This window comes from Pararge aegeria, chromosome 10 (assembly GCF_905163445.1).
Source record: "Pararge aegeria chromosome 10, ilParAegt1.1, whole genome shotgun sequence".
NCBI lineage: Eukaryota > Metazoa > Arthropoda > Insecta > Lepidoptera > Nymphalidae > Pararge > Pararge aegeria.
This window is the reverse complement of record NC_053189.1, coordinates 18,948,234-18,966,559: the sequence shown is the minus strand read 5'-3', so window position 1 is coordinate 18,966,559 and position 18,326 is coordinate 18,948,234. Positions and strand designations below refer to the sequence as shown.

At 35.0% G+C, this 18,326-nt stretch overlaps 1 protein-coding gene across 1 annotated transcript in view; it reads right to left on the bottom strand.

The window, feature by feature from the left end:
- Positions 1 to 6,585: 6,585 nt before the first annotated feature.
- Positions 6,586 to 18,326, bottom strand: part of LOC120626985 (neuropeptide CCHamide-2) — a 29,031-nt gene continuing 17,290 nt past the window's right edge. Inside the window, exons 3-6 of the mRNA XM_039894821.1 lie at positions 14,369 to 14,436; positions 9,766 to 9,892; positions 7,288 to 7,358; positions 6,586 to 6,743 (exon numbers count right to left, since the gene is read on the bottom strand). Of these exons, the coding sequence (XP_039750755.1) occupies positions 6,681 to 6,743; positions 7,288 to 7,358; positions 9,766 to 9,892; positions 14,369 to 14,436 (329 nt within the window). The 3' untranslated portion in view covers positions 6,586 to 6,680. The remainder of the gene's footprint in view (positions 6,744 to 7,287; positions 7,359 to 9,765; positions 9,893 to 14,368; positions 14,437 to 18,326) is intronic.

Below are 18,326 nucleotides of genomic sequence, written 5' to 3'. Positions count from 1 at the left end.
TTGGTATTAAAAAAACCCATTCTCCTCCAGAAAGTAATTAGAAAATCTAATTATTATTTCAAGCGTGCTTTGTTGTGATCGTAAACATTGCAACGGTGCTCTTTGGTGTTTTTCTTATTTTTTATACATTTTCAGGATGAAGTATACGAATAATTAAATATTTTGAACCATTTTCCCTAAGTGTCTACAAGAACAATACTTCCTTTTACAATCCCATCGTTCGCATGTGCCGCCTTTATAATGATTTAGTATCAAGTAATCATAATATTGACATTTTTAACAAAAGGATAAATATTTTTAAAAATCAAATTATTAAGCACTATTCCACATAATCTTTAGGGAAATAATATATATATTATTATTTAAGTGTTTCTTTTTTGTTTCAACTTTAATTTTATCTTTACTTTCTGTTTAATTTAATTCCGAGTTGTGTACACATACTTTGGGTTGTAGCTTAGAACAAAACTTGTTAATACTTATATTTAGATCTACTTTTAGTTATTACCTGTTTTGTGTACCTAATAACAATAAACAATAATGTAAGTTAAAGGTAAGTTCTTAATTTTTTAGTTGAGTTATCAATTTCAAAACGTACAGGCGTATTATGTTTAAAAAATTTATGAATTTCTTAACGTCAAAGTTGCAAAAAACATCTACCTTCTTGTCGGCTTCTTCCTAAAGATTTACTTTCCGTGGCGCTGGCAGATTAAATGTCTGACTTTATGTTGCATAAACATCTGGAAAGTGGGGTGGTGAAATAAACGTTTCTGTATTTGTATGGTGTTTTATTTAAGCTCAGAAAATAATTCCAATGGTGCGTGTTTTGGTTAAAAAGGTATTCTCTGAAACTCTATAATTACAATCCTTTGTCGCCACACACAGTAAATTGTTTTATCCGCGCGGAGTTACGCACAACTCGAAACTTCTGATTGTTTTCAAATTTTGATTTACTAAGTGTGAAGGGGCATTGTATACGAGTCACCGATTTTGACTACATCTTTCAAACATAACTTAACAATATATTACAAATACCAACAACATTCTACACTCATTACGCACGCAGGTATATTCATTTTAGAAAAAGTGCAGAAGGCCTTCCTGAGAAGATACTTGTTCAAGCGCTGCTATGGATATAACTCCTTCATGTACCCAAATCTTTGGAAGTCAGACGGACCTGCGAGCAACTAAAAATAATGTGCCAAAGCTTACAAGGAAAACGTCGATGCTAAAGCTCTTCATAACCAACGGTGTAGAACACGTGCCCCAAAAGATAACAACCATCGTCCACGAAAAAAATATTAGTTTGTGGTCCCTTGTTATAACACTGTTGCACTAAGCATTCCACCTAAACCGCGTTACATGTCGTCATTCAATGCGCTTTTGGAGAGCAATGCTCAATGGGATCTATTCCACGACGAGTGGACAGCATTGTCTTGTGAATTTTTGAGGTTCTCTAAGAATATAGAATGACCTTTATTTAAATATTTCCAGAGTACCACTATATTAATATCATCTATTTTATAATGCTAAATCTCATCTTTTATTCATTTTTCTTATTGTTATCCATAAATTATGTAGTTCCATCTTGTTGTGTAAGTGGCCCAGCCGTACTAACAAGTTGCAGAAAGAAATAAATAAATATAAATATTGGTAATAATAGGGACCTCAATTTTAATATGACAATCAAAATTTGCGCCAAAACAAAACGCGTCTATTAAAAATAACTAATTAGACACTTTCTCTTTACCTCTCATTAAAACTCCTATCTTTATTTTCTTCCTACCCGTCTTTTGGGGTTCGCAAATTTATGATCAAATAATCGATCTCCGACTACCGTCGTGCGCGCACGTTCTATTCGTGAGAACAAAAAACATGGCCGTAAAAGTTACAAAAATTATATAAATTTATATCGTATAATATTGTGGTGGTGACGTTATTGTGTGTAAATGAAAATAAGTGACACGCTGGATTCGCGAAGGGGTACCGTAAGTTGATTCCTTTCCAGATTTGGTCGTGGATCGTGTTTTCCTAATCTTTAAATATCTTTCTTTTTCGCCTATCAATAACTTTCTTTTCACTTTTTTTAAAATATTACATCTCACAAAACGTTTCATTCCCACTATATTTCTTTAACAATCACCGTTGGTGAATTTTCCAGTACACGTGACATTGGCGAAGTACAATGTGCTGATTTTGCACACTTAGATGCCGAAAAAACTATAGCTAAGCTATTTAGCTATTCTTCTTCTTAAAAGCCGAAAGATTTTACCGAAAGCCTATTTTTTGGTGAAAAAAACAAATTGTACGGTAACATTATAAACATATCTCATGGCTATCTCATTCTCTCATTTACGCCGAGTGATCACACAAAATCGTATCATATAAATCAGTTGTTGGTGTTCAATCGATTGAAAACACCAATTGTTCTTCTTGTAGAATATTGATATGATAACATTGGAGTGTGTACATTTGTTTAGTAAAGTAATACTATCACATTGTAATTATCTTGTGTGGTGTGGATTCAATTGTCTTCTATAGATACAATACGCTGACTTATTCAAATTAGTGCATCCATGTGTTTACCAGAGATATCAAACTGTAGTTTGTGTAATTCAAGCAGAAATTTGAATTTTAGTTAAAGTTTTGCTAAAAATATAAGCTATCTCATATTAGTGATTACTTATTGCCGTTTTATATGGAACCTATTTTTTTAATAAAATATTATTTATTCATTTAATCGAAGTTGTCGAAAGAATGTCATCTATGTCTTTGCAATTGAACTTTGGAAATTTCTACTCTACAAAGTCTATGCATGCATTTTGTACGGCTTCCTGAGAAAAATTGCTTTTCCTTGCCGGAGATTGTCGGTATTCGGCTTAATAAGCAAAAATTAGCGTTAAATCGACTGAAATCGCTTAATTCAAAAGGTAGTCATAAAAGAAAACAGCTTGAAGAATTGTATCTTTCCATAGCAACTATTCTATGTATTAAAGTTTCGACACTTTTGTAATTGTGTAAAGCTGAACGCGGCTTATCTAAAACTTCATGCGTGTTGTAAAATGTTGGAATTTGGCGTATTAGCGTGGGATGCGAGTCCATTAGCTAATTACGAATTAGGCACCTTCCACACGTGAGCCTGCTATTGGATAAGTGAACGAACCCTTAATATTCATATACTTAATGTTTCAATTTTAAAACTACGTTTCCCATAATTTCATCCATTTTCAAGTCAACGTAGAAATAGCATGCAACCTGCAGAATATGGAATAGGTCTTACGTAGACGTACCAAACTTGCATAAAAGACACTTGCGACGTGACGACCTGTATACGTATCGTATACAGGTCGTCACACTAAACTTACATAAAACTGGAGACCTTCGAATCCTAGCACTTTACAATATCCCACTCGAACCCTCACATAAGAGTGAGGGTTCGAGAGCATGGACTGGGATAGGTTTGTTGGTTTTCAACCATTATTGTTGTTATTTAAGACTATAACCGATGGCTTTATTACCACCTACCGACAAAGACTTGCCGTCAGGCGAATTAGCGTTCACGTACAAGACCGCGTGGAGACCGATCGTCAGAGTAGGTATGGGTTTAATATACCATACCCCTTAAAGGTTATTACCATATTAGACTGTATCACCACCAAACAGGATTGCAGAAAAGGCTTACTTGAAGTGGTATGTTAACAATGGTCAAGCGTGAGCCGGAATCGCGGACGAAGGCAAGACACGAAAAAGGGCAGAAAATCTGTCTGTGTCTGTATGTATATTAGACTAATATTGAAGCATCAAAGACCACTCCACTTTAGTAGTGTTTCTCGTACAGGCGATTAGTAATTTCATTCCATTTAGCAGTTGACAGCTAATGCTAAACGTTTAACACAAGTTTGTATGCTAGCAACATTCCGCGGGTGTGAAGTGAAATGTGCGCGGGGTATTTTCATTGTGTTTCGACACAATGCACTGCATGCAATAATGGCTGCAGGACGGTTCGTGAAATGCATGCAAATTTATATTTTCTGTCATCGTAAAATATAAATTTTCGCGGATGATGTATTTCTTTAAAAACAAATACTAAAAACTGTGAAAATTTCAAGTTATTAACAATATCGGTTCATGAGATACAGTCTGGTGACAGACGGACGGACAGTGGAGTCTTAGTAATTTGTTCCAGTTTTCTCTTTAGATACCAAATCTTAAACACATGCACTGTAGGTCTGCGGTGGGCACCACTAATTGTAACTGTAGGTTGTGTGTACTGAGATTGTGTTTTACTTGAAACCGAACACATATTTGATGGTTTTACCAGGGAATCGATCCCAGGAGGAGTATTTGAACATTGTTACCGCGAAGCCAATAAGGCAGTCAAGTGTTTTATGTTTAAAATAGCTTCTTCCCGTGACTTCGTCTGCGTGGACTTCAAATTTGGGTCTTCAGAATTGGGTCTTAAGCTTCGCTCGTTAACAATTTTTAATCCTACCACGGGAACTATTTGAGAGATTAGTATAGTAAGTACATGTCCTTTTCAATACCATAGGTGACATGGATACAAAATTTCAAAGCTGTCTGCCCGCGGCTTAGCTCGTTAACAATTTTCAACTTTCCCTTGGAAACTACTGAAGGAATCGGCATAATAGGTAGCCTATGTTCTTTTCCATGTCAAAGGCTACATGGATGCCAAATTTCATACATATCCATTTAGCAGTTTTTATTTGATTGAGTAACAAACATCCACACTTTCATATTTATAAGAACTCTTTACGTATTGTTAATAAATAAAACACAACACCGAGATTGTATCTAATAATTTATTTCATAATACACAATCTTTGCTTCTACTACATAACTACAATGTTCTCACAAGTCGGTGATGGTAAACTTATGTTACATATAAAGAGAGATGCTGACTATACATGAATTTTTAACATTTTAAGCTAAATTTAAATAAAATATATCTTTAACAAATTTTTCAAACATTAAAATGATATAATTAAGATATATATATGTAGTGTGTAGTGATTGGAAACAAACAAACATACGATCCATTAAGCTTCAATCTGATGTAAACAGTCTGGCTATGGGTAAAGACGATACATGCTCGATATGCATCCCTACACACGGTATAAAAGAAAGTCGCTTTCACCGTTTGTCTGTGTTTCAGCTAACTCTTCGTTAACTATCGTTTACATAATGTTTCACAGATAGTTCATATGTAGAATAAAGCCTAATTTGTTTAAGTAGTATGTTATATCAAAGCATCCAAGAAGCGAAAATATAAATTTACACACAGAACTAAGAACACACAGAAACCGTGTATACGACTAATATTGAAGAATCAAAAGCCACTCCACTTTGTTGTTTTTCTCGAACAGGTGGTGAGCCACTTCATATCATTAAGCAGGGGACAGTGATTATTATACCTTTAATAAAGTTGAGCGGTTTCACTGTTTTCGGACACAATGCACTGCATGCAATAAAGGCTGAATGAGGGTTCTGTATTCTTATTTCTATGCATTTACATGGACTCTTATGGATTGTAAATTTACTCTTTTTTCCTCATTTTTATTTGTGCGAAGCTGGGACTACTGTTATAAAATATGAATTCTGTATGTCTGTCCGAAAAGACGACACACTTATGCAAAGCAGTAAAAAAGTCCCATTGTGTGTGTCTTTTTAAAAGGCTTATAGAACATACTCAGCTTATATTTAAATCGTGAAAACTGTATAGTGGTCAGATAGATAGATATGATAGATTAGATAGACTGTATGCTGATAGTAAGAAGTTGTGCTTCTACCCACTAATTATATTACATCATTTTATTGTTTAAAAAAATAATACTCTCAATTTTATACACTTATAATAATATAAAGACACTTTCTGCATTAAAAAAATTATAAAAAGCTATTTTATAGACTTTCTTCTATAGATTGAAGTAGTTCCTATTCAACAAATCCATCTGTTGCAAAGCATTGTAACAGCGATTATACGAATTTGCTTGAATAAAATTGATAACCATCGAGCATGCACGAACGTAAAGACAGCATTAGCGTACTTACTTTTACTTTAACTTTCTCATTAAAATAAACTATTAACCGGATTTCAAACAATGGGAAACGTAGTTTAACAATACGAAAGCATTTCGAACGGTTATATCAATTTATATTTCATACAAATAGACACATATTATATACAGATTTAAATCGTAACAAAGGTATCCAGCCTTCTGATACTAAATCAAATAACTTTAGAGATAACTTATATTTTTTTTTTCGTGTAATCTTTTTAATTGACGAATAAATTTTCTAAAGAGACACAACGTTGAATTAATTAAACGTTTAAATATCGTTAATTCATATACTCTAAAACAGTCGAGGTTCACGAAATATGCCCGATCATCAAAAGTAGAAACTCGGTCAAATAATGTAAAACGTAATAAAAACTTCAATACCCGTTATAAAAGAATCTTTAAGTAGCACACTCTATATTAACTCGATATTATCTGCGAAGTAAATATAATTTAAAAGAACAAACTACTTAAATTTAAATGTATTGTACAGAATTGCACTTGCCAATGCACTTTTCAAATTGTAGACTTAAAAAATCGAGCATATTTCGTTGAACTATATTTAAAATTTACATTTTTTCTGAATCGCGTGTCAATATAGTATATTTAGATAGATTCAAATAGGTATCCGTCATCGTTGCTTTGCCGTGATCGTCTGTAATAATCCATCTGTAACAAAATAGGGTTTTCAAAATGATAACTCAATTACATTGTAAACTGGATAGCACTACTTCCAGAGCTGTCAATTCAGTTCGGCTCAGAGTTTTTTACAAAATAATTGTCACCATCATTCGCTATTCATAACGATTGTTATTACTATGTTAGTATTTTTATGCTTTGGAAGTAAAAATTTATCTTCTTAAGACTGAAGGGCCGTTGCGTAACCCTATGGTTACGCAATCCATTACACGGGTTCTTTTAATTGTTAATAGTTGACTGAGCAATGCCTTATTGTGAGTGGAAACTATCGCCTATAAACAGATCAACACACATGTCGAAGGGCGTGCAACGCACATGTCCTACAAAGTGTTATTAACGTGAGACAAAAGTTTTTAGCCCCATGTGCCTGTAATTACACCGGCAACCACCTTCAGACCGGAACATATCAAGGCTGCTTGGCCGTGGAAGTGACGGTAGTACATCCCCAGGCGAGCTCTGTCACTAAAAGCTCCACTACTACTATGTGTTACTATGAACAAAAAAATGTGCTAACCCAGTATCTCAGCATGTTCCGCAGCTTCATCTTCACAGCATCCCGCGCAGAGCCCTCGCTGTCGTACACTCCTGTATAGAACAAGCTGTATCAACACTGAGCGTCTATTTGTGGCGTTTTCATAACTAAGAATCTCTATGATAAACTGTTTTGTTGGTCTAGTAAGAGTAAACACACAAATAAAAAAAATGTATATAAAAAATCTATATTATTATTTACTTTGTAATGAGTTCACAGCTGTAGATTACGATAAACAACGTGTAAATGAAAACGGAAATAATTCTCCAGAGGCTTTAGAGGTACATTATTTACTGTGTCTGAGACTTATCTGTGAAACCGAAACGCCTAATAGATTTTCAGTAAACCGTGACCATGGTTTTCACTAAAGGAAATCAGATAGACCCCTAAAATCACATGCAAAATGAAAATAATGTGTCACTTTATTAGGTGCGCGTCGCGTAGGGTGGGTACTATGCACTTGTCGGTCTTTTATCTTCAATAGAGTTGTCACAAGTAAACACACAGAATGTTTTGAATTAGCTTGTATGGAAAAATAAATATTCTTCTTTTGATTAAATTTTTTTACGGGGTGATTACTTATGAATTATGCTTATGTACCCTTCATCAGTATTTCCTAATTCCGTGAGGAAGAGCAAATTTCTTTGCCAACCTCTGGTTAACACACAGGTCTATTGTTCTTGTCAAGATGAAACACGTTAGGTTTATTATTGACAAGTTCCGGCTCCATCATCAAGCGTTGAAACTACCTCTGTTTATCGTGCCTGTCTCTCAAATTTGGACTAATTTGCATCTCTTATATAAAGGTAGAGGTCTGTGCTCAGCTGAACTTTAAAGATCATATTTTTGATCCTGTAAAAGGCAAAATATTTGATGCATTTAAAACATGCAGCTCATTATACAAATAGTAATTTGCTTCGCCAAGTGTTTTCACCAGCATAATTATACGAACTCTCAACTTAATTGGATAAACCAATCAAATTTAAACGTTGAATATCTTTTGAACTAATGCATATATATTATGCATTTGTTTACAAAAATTCACAAGTAACCTCCTCCATGTTTCCAATCGATTATAAAGCAAGTCTTCTGTGAACTGTTGGAATTAGACTAGCGTATATGCCATAGCAGAAGTCGGAATAGTTGTGTTTCAACTATAAGCCTACGGTAACGTTGCGTCCATGCTACGAAACATCGTAGCAGCTACGGCTACGGCATTATAAAACGTCGTAAAATCAATCCGTTAGCTCGTAAACATTTCCTCTAAAGCCTTTATTATCATCTCCACTTATCGCGCCCAAGAGTAGATTATCTGAACAATATTGTATGGAAATATAATATCTATTCTCGTAAAGTATACAACGTTCTATGTCACACCATTTTATATTATCCAACGAGCTAAAAATGTAGCATAAAATCCCCAATTTATTGTAATAGTAAGTTGTCCGCAGAATAGACACAAGCATTTTCATCAACCTACTACGCTTCTCTTATGTGAGTCTGTAGACCTAAATAACATACTGTCATTCTGAGGTAAGGATGTTGTCTAGCTGTTATTAATTATATCAAATTTCGATACTGAAAGCTTAACGTGAACGTGAATGTCTTCTAAAGTAGATCACCTGTCCAGTTATCGACGGAGGCTAGAAACACAGTTGAATGTAATTTGCTAATTCGGCCACACTACTAGAATATTTCATATATACGACTTTTAATTTCATTTATTTGCATTAAACATGGGTTACAAATAGGTACAAAATAAAATTTATCCAAACATCTTTTACCATAAAGGCGTGCAAAATTTTTTACGGATCCTAATCTATTTAATTAGGCAATTTATTTGTATTTAATATTAAATTTCATTTTTATTTTATATAAAGTTCTGTTTTATTTGTGGTTTGACAATATTGTATATATTTACTTATTATTGATATTAATTATATAGGTATATTTTATTGTAAGTTTATTATATGTATACATAGGTATATATGCATGTTTATTTAAATGCACCACCTACCTCTCTTCTTGAGCTGTTTTTAACGCCTTTGGTTGCCTGGAAGAGATCGCTATGTAGAAAAGGCCGCCAAATTGTATACTTTTTGTTAAATTTTTACTTATAATTTTACTATATGTTTATTATGTGTGGTGTACAATAAAAGTGTATTCATTCAACTTTACACTTTTAAATTCATTTGAATTCATAAACTTTTAATAAATTAATATAAAATATTTTTAGATAACTTATCTTATTCTAGAAGTTATATTTTTTCCGGTTGATAACGCGAGCGTCTTCTCCGTTTTTGGACGCATTACCCTGCATGCAATAATGACGGAATAAGAATTCTGTATGTTCTTAATTCTTTGATACGAGCATATTTATTGGTTGTTCGTACATAATTGGTGTGTTATTCCAAGACAAATTCAGTAATTTTTCTGGTAGAGCTGTACAGATATATTTACCTCCATCTCTAACCGGAATGATGTCATCCCCCGAAGACAAAATCCCGTACGGGTGCGGGTAGATGGGATGGGGGGGAGTTTCGGCCTGGCCCATCTGCCGACGACCCAGCAGTTCTGGGCTCGAAGACTGTGAAAAAGAACACTCTATTAGCCCGTGAGCTAGTTACATATTAAAAAATAATTGATGTCATCGTTGTCACAGAGTTTTTTTTATACAACCTCTGTTTAAAATTTTTTATTGAATAAATTGATTCCAGGAAAAGAAGTACAAGTAAGAGTATGTATATATTAAAACACAAATAATCAATTGTGGTTACTAGACGATTGATAAACGTCAAGGCTGCTTGGAAGCAGGCTAGTCGGCTCTCATCTCTCGCAAATTCTAATGATTGTTAAAGTATCAAATGATGTTCACATCACATGGCTTATTAATGATGGCGGACTTATTTAATACAAAGATCACAGTAATAATAAAAAAACATCTCAATAATATAAAAAAGTATCCTGTTAATGGTAAAGACAAAATGTTGTGTAAAGAATCTTCGTGGAAAAATTCAATCAAGGTGAAACGACCTGCTTATGAGCATCCAATCTCATTACGAGTAGCGCCGTGTCACATGCGACGGGAACAATTTACAGTATCAATGAATATTTAAAACGGTATGCCTGTAACTTTTTGTTGTATAAAGAGCTAACCGACCCCTTGACGTTAACCGGTTATCGCCGCAAATATAACATCTACAGGACCCGAGGAGCCACTTTTATCTGTAATTCATAGTTAGTAGGGGAAGCCGCAGAAAGAAGCTGGTGCCATAGTTCGGTTATGCACGGTTTTTAACCTTGTATAAAATATCGATTCACACGAGGTTTTCAAGTTGAGGTTAAATTTTTGACAGAATTTGTATCAATTTACATGGAAGCATTTTTTTACATGTTTGGATGGAATAGCAGCTAGGGTATATTATAGACACCGACATACGAGTAACAACGAGTCATGAACCTGAAAGCCCATAGCTCGGTGAACCGATAGACGTTGGTGTTCCAAGGCGATGGAATGGTTACTTTGCACCAGTGGACACCCGACAAGGTGGACTTATGACATGAAACGAGTCGCAGAGAAACGCTCTACCCAAGCAACACGAGACCGTGGTATTTCGAACTCCCTACAAAAGTACCTATGTCCTGCAGCGGACGTCCATTCGTTGACATGATGGTGATGATGATGAAGAACTGAATTGGAGATCCTTAGAATAGCCAATGTCTCTCTGTCTTACGTCTCAAGCAATCAATGAGAAATATGATACGATTTGTACACAAATAATACAAAATTGATTCTATCCATTTTGTATAACTTGTGTACAAAACGTGTACAAACTAAAGTATAAGTCAGTTATCCAGGCACTTAGCTTAAAATCAACATCAAATATGTTTGTATATATGAATATATAATATATATTTTTGTATATATATATTATGGGTTGTTTAATATGTACTGTGTTATGTTTATTTTCTATTGATTTAGTCCAAAATGTATTCATTCATTCATTCACATGATAGTGATAGTAACCGTGACCACTGGCCTAACGTGCTTCCTGCGCCTTTGACTGATTTACTGACTATAGATACTATTGACTTAAACTTAACTTCCTGGCGAACAATTGTGGCAATAGCGACATTTGTGGGACAATAAGAATGGTGTGTTGCAATAGTAAGTGTACTGTAGAACTTATGTCCGGCATTACATTTCAAACCACCATAGTCCCATGGGAAAAATGGTAATTGATTGGAACAGTTGAATCATGATACTATAAAGTAGGTTTATAATGGAATAAGCAAAGTAGCTTTTCGATAAACATTGCTTGTTGGGAAGTTGTCATGAACTCGCAGGTCACAAGTTACAGTTCGCTCAAACGTGCCGGCTCGGGCCGTTCAAACAAACAAACAGATTAAACAAACATGACCAAGTTGTGACTTACGATCCGGTTGTGCGTTCCGGGCACCACACTAGCTGATTCGCAAAATTGCTAAACTACTAACTTAAAAAAAACTGTTGAAACCAATATACAGAAGAATCAGGTGGTTTAGATTAACGGATATCACCAGTTTATTATTTGACAGTAATTTGTGAAGTTTACGCATACGCACTTGGCCAGTGTTATGTGGTTAGACTACTGCCCAAAAATTTATTATTCTGAGACCCGTGCCCTGTCATGTCAATTTTGTTTTGAATACTTTTCTGCACACTGGCGAAATAGAGTAGCTGGTGCACATTACGAAAGCCCAGTGTCCACGGGCTGAAATAATGATGACAAATAAGCACATAAGTAACTTCTTATTTCTTTGATACTATCATACGTTATTCGATTTAGTTTGGTCATCAAATACCGTTTAAGGTTTATTTTGAGTGGACGAAAACAATTCGTCTTCTGAGAATGCGGCCCAAGGGCTAAAGGGTTAGACAACCTTAATGTATATTAATCTTTTTACAATAGCACACAGAAGTAAGGTAAAGTAAGCAAGTAATTATAATAGATATCCTATAGACAAGCGCACCTCAAGCTAGACTATTTTTAGTCACTTGATCTTACACGTAGTATTAATTTAATGGTAACGTAATACCGACGATTGTAAACACCATTTAAAACAACGGAGTAAATAACATTATTTTCTTATTTTTTCAACATATTAAATTATAAAAAGAAATTTTAGTATTTTTTTTCCAAATTCTTACTAATTTAACAAAAATACTTATCAAATAGATCATTAATGACCGTTACACGATAGCGCGTAAGGATCACTAATGAATAATGATAAACGAAAACTAACCTTTTAAATGCTAACTGCCCTGGTTTTAAACCACATTCTATCGGTTTAAAAACGGCATTGATTGTGTCGACTCATTACTTCCGACTTAGCGTTAAATTTTTTTTTTTTAAATACTATACTAGACAACAATAACAAAGGTGGAAAGGTGTACAATCTTATTTTCTGTTTTGCCTGAGACTTCAAGCATGATTTTATTCAAGCGCAAGTCTGACTAGCATAGGACATATAATGTAACCAGTCTGCATAACTAATGCAGCGTCTCCGCGCAAACTGGCAATGTTGTAACAACAAGTTATTAATTGAAGGGCGCTCGAATGTTACACCAGAGATGAGTATGTGTAACAACGTGTTTTAAGTACACCTCACATTACCTAACGTGAAATAAAAATGAATACCCCTTATACGTTTATAGACTTAGCATGCATCAATAGTAACTTTCACTCTGCTGTGATAGGACATCAGAAATCCGAAATCCAAAAATAAAACGTTACGTTGCGTTACTTTAGGAGGACTAACATATTTTAGGAGAACTTTAAAAACAATAAACATAAAAGCAGTAGGTATTGTTTCATCCTAACTATGCAAATAGTATTTCTCGGTAACAAAACAAATGCTCTGTATTATGCAAATTAAGCTTAATTTGCTATACTCCGCGAAAAGCAGGGGAACAGGTATGGTTTAATTTATAATTTCTTCAACCTTTATACTTTCACAATAAACAGATCTTCGGCAATGCACCCTTTACGCACGTTTCGCTTCGAAACCGGAGCATCCTCAGGAAATGTTGACTTTACAATAAATAATTGTTAAGACCACAAAACAATATCTTATTTTCCTAATATGTCATGGAATTCTGCAAAATAGCGCCTGATCCATTAAAAATGCCCTAAAATATTAAAAATCCAAATAAGCATTTTTATTAATTTATTATTAACTAGCCGTATATAAACTTTTTCACTGGTGATTAATTTGTCATGTAGATCGAACTGGCTTAGGTTATTTATGAGCATACACGTGGCATGTTTGGTATCTATCGTAGGTACGTACCAAACAAATGCCACTTTGTGCGTATCATATGCACGCTATTATAAAAAGAAAGTGGATGGAGTCGACAAACGACTAGAAATAATCATAAATTAGTGACAACAACGTATCATCTGCGAAAGGTACAGAAGTCTGTTGTAGGGTTGAGTATATAGTGTTTTTGTAAATGATATTACTGAGATAGTTTTACTACCGATGCATAAATTGCCTAACGACAAGGTTGGTATGAAGGCTGAAGCACACCTCTCTACGTGTGGATGTTTCGCCTTCCGAACCGTTGGTAGACCACAACACAAACAAACTATTTAAAAGTGCTGAAAAAAATGAATTTTTCGTTGTTTTTTTGGACTTACACACATAAAACACTCTCGTTAATACTCACTATATACGTCACTGCACTATCTAAACCGATAAGAATTGTACTACTGATGTAGTTATATTTCTTTCATCATTATCCTCACTTCAACCGATTGACCTTCGCTGCTGGGAATACGTCTTACGTAGAGAATTCCAAAACCACGGTTCTAGGCCGCTTGTTTTCAGCGCTTCTGACAACCTTGTTGGAGGTTGACCAACGCTGCGTTTAACGGTGCGGGGTTGGCACTCCAGCACCTTGGGACTCCAATGTCCATCGGTTCTCCGAGCTATGTTACATTTCAACTTCGCGACTCGTTATTACTTTATTCATATGTTTATAGAAGTTATCGTATCTACTATTATTTATAAATCTTACATCGATCGAGGAGTCGCTTCTCTTGCCGTGGCCGCCGTAGCACGAGTGGCCGAACGCGGAGCAGCCGCCTGCAACAAACATAACCTCAGCACGGCTACCATGGGCAGGAGACAAAACTGTTATCCCCCGATTTATCCCCTGACTAGGGATAAAATTATCATGTCCACCTGCCACGGAACAAAATACGGAATAGGAGAAATTTACCCCCGTTTATATTTCATCATCATCATATCAACCTATTTATTACCTGCCCACTACAGGGCACGGGTCTCCTCGCACAATGAGAAGGGGTTAAGGCCGTAGTCCACCGCGCTGGCCCTGTGCGGATTGGTGGACTCCACACACCTTTGAGAACATTATGGGGAACTCTCAGGCATGCAGGTTTCCTCACGATGTTTTCTTTGACTGTTGAAGCAAATGATATTTTAATTATTTAACATGCATATAACTTAGAGGTGCGTGCTGGTATTCAAACTTGGCCCCCCGAAAGTGAAGTCAAGCTCCTACCCACTGGGCTATCACCATTTTATCATTACATTAATGTTATTTGGAAATTTCCACCACCTGCGCCAATGCTTCATAGAGCTATGGAAGAAGATTTAATTTTGTCCTTACCCGTCGAGAAAAATGTCTCCTGCCAAATCGACCTTCGCTACTACAGCTACTGCTTACAGCCGAGGTCTGTTAACTTAGACTTTGCTTAAACCGACCTTTGCATAGACCGTAAAACTTGGCTGAGCTGAGCATAATTTATTACCTGCTTATTAAGAATCGAAGCGTAACGTCGGAACTATATATTGGTTTGATACACACTGATGCACAACACCCTCTGATATCTGAACGTGGACAAAAACTTATTCCGACGTTATTTACTAAAAACACCAAACAGACATAATATACTAAGATTATGCTCATCATTAGCTACAAAGAGAAACTTCAGACAGTCGACCTCCCTAGCGTAGTGGTGAACTCTATAGTCTCATAAGTTGGAGCTCCCGGGACCGATCCCCGGCCGAGTCCATTTGGCAATTTGCGATTTCTGAATTATCTCTCGTCTTTTCCACTTGGAAGCTTGGGTCGGTGTTACTAACCACCCTGACATAAAAGACGTCCCACCCAGCGTTTTAGCATTCTTACCTAATGTCGCGTAGAATATGATTTAGTGTATGGATTAAATACTGCTTGCATATTCCTAACAGGTTAACCCGCTACCATCTTGTTATCACTCATCACCTTAATTATAAGAAAACATTGTTTCAATACTAAACCCTCCTTATACTTCACAATCTCAGTATCCCGATCTTAAGCAATGGACAGCTACTTCTGAACAGCAGTATCTTTTAAGGTTTTTTATTCTCAACGGTATTTTCGTAGCTACCTACGACTCGTTTGATGTTGTGAAAAAAGTAACCTAAATTTATAAAGTGTCATAATATACTTACATTAATAATATTATGTGAAGTCATTACCGTTAAGGCGGTAAGGGGAACCGAGCTTCTTCGTAATTGCATTAAACACGGTGCTTTAACCTTATTATCCCTAAGAGTCAAACAATCAAGTCATTTTAATCTTACAGTTTATATTGACAGTCTTTAAAGGCCACTTCTTTAATCGGTTTTAATAAATAGTAATTCGGTAGTACCCTAACATAGAAACTCAGCTATGACAGCTCTTAACTCTAGTTGTAAATTTTACACCATGTTCAATGCGGTAAAGACATTTTTAAGACCTCTCAGTTAAGTTACTAAAATTTTTAACTAATGCACAAGGCACCCATAATAAATTCAAAAGTAATCGGAAATACTGCAACAGTACTCAACGTGAACCATTTAAATAAAAATAAATCTTTATTGTATATTTGTCTTTTTAAATAAAAAATGTACAAGTCGTTTAATAAAATTAATTAAAACTTTGAATAACATGAAATAGGAATCCATGAGCACAGACCAGATATTATAAATATGGGCTACTAATTAATATCGTCGTCTATTAACTGGCTAATTATAATTTTACGTCGCCAGCGTCTACCGAAAATACGATTTAAATCTCTGAACGAGTATTAATACATACATACTGAAATCATACAAAAAAAACTCACATCATACTTTCAAGAAAATGTTAAAAGCAAAGTTAAAAGCTGTAGTCATAATATGCCCATGGCCTATATTATTTCCAATCGCACTGTAACATGAGTCAACTTATTATTCAGCAAGTCATTCGATTATAATTATTATGATATTTTGTATCGAATCCAAAAGTGATAAAATTAGTCCTCCAATAAATACAACGTGAGCTGTTTGATAAAATTTAACAATACATTTTACAACTATTTCTACTTTTTATTATTAATTACTTGAAAGTGTCGTAATATAAAATATATTATGACTATTATGACATATAAAGTATCTCATACAGAAGGTGCGAAACTGGGGCATGTAGCAGTTTCATCGCATCATTTCATTTTGTACTATTTTGAACATCACTGGATAGCATTTTTCATAAAAGTAAAGAAGAATGTAATATTACTTTGAGTAAGCCAGAGTAAGCCAAGTGAACAAACTCTTAGAAGTTAAGACAGTCCCCGTAATATGGTAAATTTAAAACAGCACTCCGTCACTGTTCAAATACTAGGTTTGTGCGGCCAGGTCAGGTTTGCTGAGGGGTAGACACGATCCGCTCGCTGCCAGTTTGTTAAACTCGTCGCGTAACCTGTGTGGACAGCGCCGGCGAAATGGCTGCTCAAACAAACCTTAATGCTGTTATTGAACGTTCGACAGCAAAACGCCGAACTATTTCCGTGCATCTCTTGGAAAATCATGCCCAACGAAATTAAAGTATCTTACTTGCGAGAATAGACAGAATAATATTATAAAATATACAAAGATTAGAAATACTTTTTAATAAATATAAAACTCGTCAAGTTTATGTTAATTTTAATTTATCTTTAAGTCAGACTGTTTCTTTTGATAATAAATGTCTTTAAACATAATTTAATACAATAATCCTTTCGTCACTCAATCACCCAAAAACGGCTGAAAGGATTTGGTTGAAATTTGACATGGAAAAGAACATAGGCTACATTTTATACCGATTCCTTAAGTAGTTCCGGAGGGAAAATTTAAAATTGTTTACGAGCTAAGCCGCAGGAGGCATCTTTAAAATTTGGTATGCAAGTAACCTGTACTTTCTATACCGATCTCTTAAAAAGTTCCCGCGGTAGGATCATATTTTTTTAATGAGCGAAGCTTTATACCCAATTCCGAAGTTCACGCAGTCGCGGGCAGAAACTAGTAGTAGATCAAATTTTGATATGATACTCTTAACATCATCAAAAACTGTGTTCATTTTCATCTAAATTCCAGATATGAAATTTTGAATTTAAAGTTGAAATAATAGGATACATAAAATAGCGAGACCAATTGAATCACCCTGCTGGCAGCCGACACCGGAGCTCAAGACAAACGCAATGTAATTTTATTGTAATGTAAAAAAAACATGCGAAACCTCTAACGAAGCTCAACCAATTAAATTTAAAATTCCAAACTCGTGAAGCTTTTGGTGTTTGTCTATTTTGAGATTGCATCCACAAAGAGTTGTTTATACTAGTATCCATTTTTTCTCACCACAAAAACGTTAATCTCGTTTGGCTGAAAAGCTGGATAACGCGAGAGAGATCGAATGCGAGGAGTGATTTGTAAAGGCAACTACAGCATATAGTAAGCATTGCGAAGTTGCGGCACTGGATTAGCTCTAACGAACCCTATGATATAATCTTCCCTTACGTGGGAGGTACGAGTTACAAGAGGACAGTCTATTGTTAGTTTGAAACACAAACCAACATTAACTAAATCTCCAGACTACATTACCAGACTGGCTTCCAAAAGTTAGGTTAAGCAATAAAAGTAATTGTAATAAAATATTATTTAAACCTAAGCTGTCTTTGTTTGTTTGTTTGAAA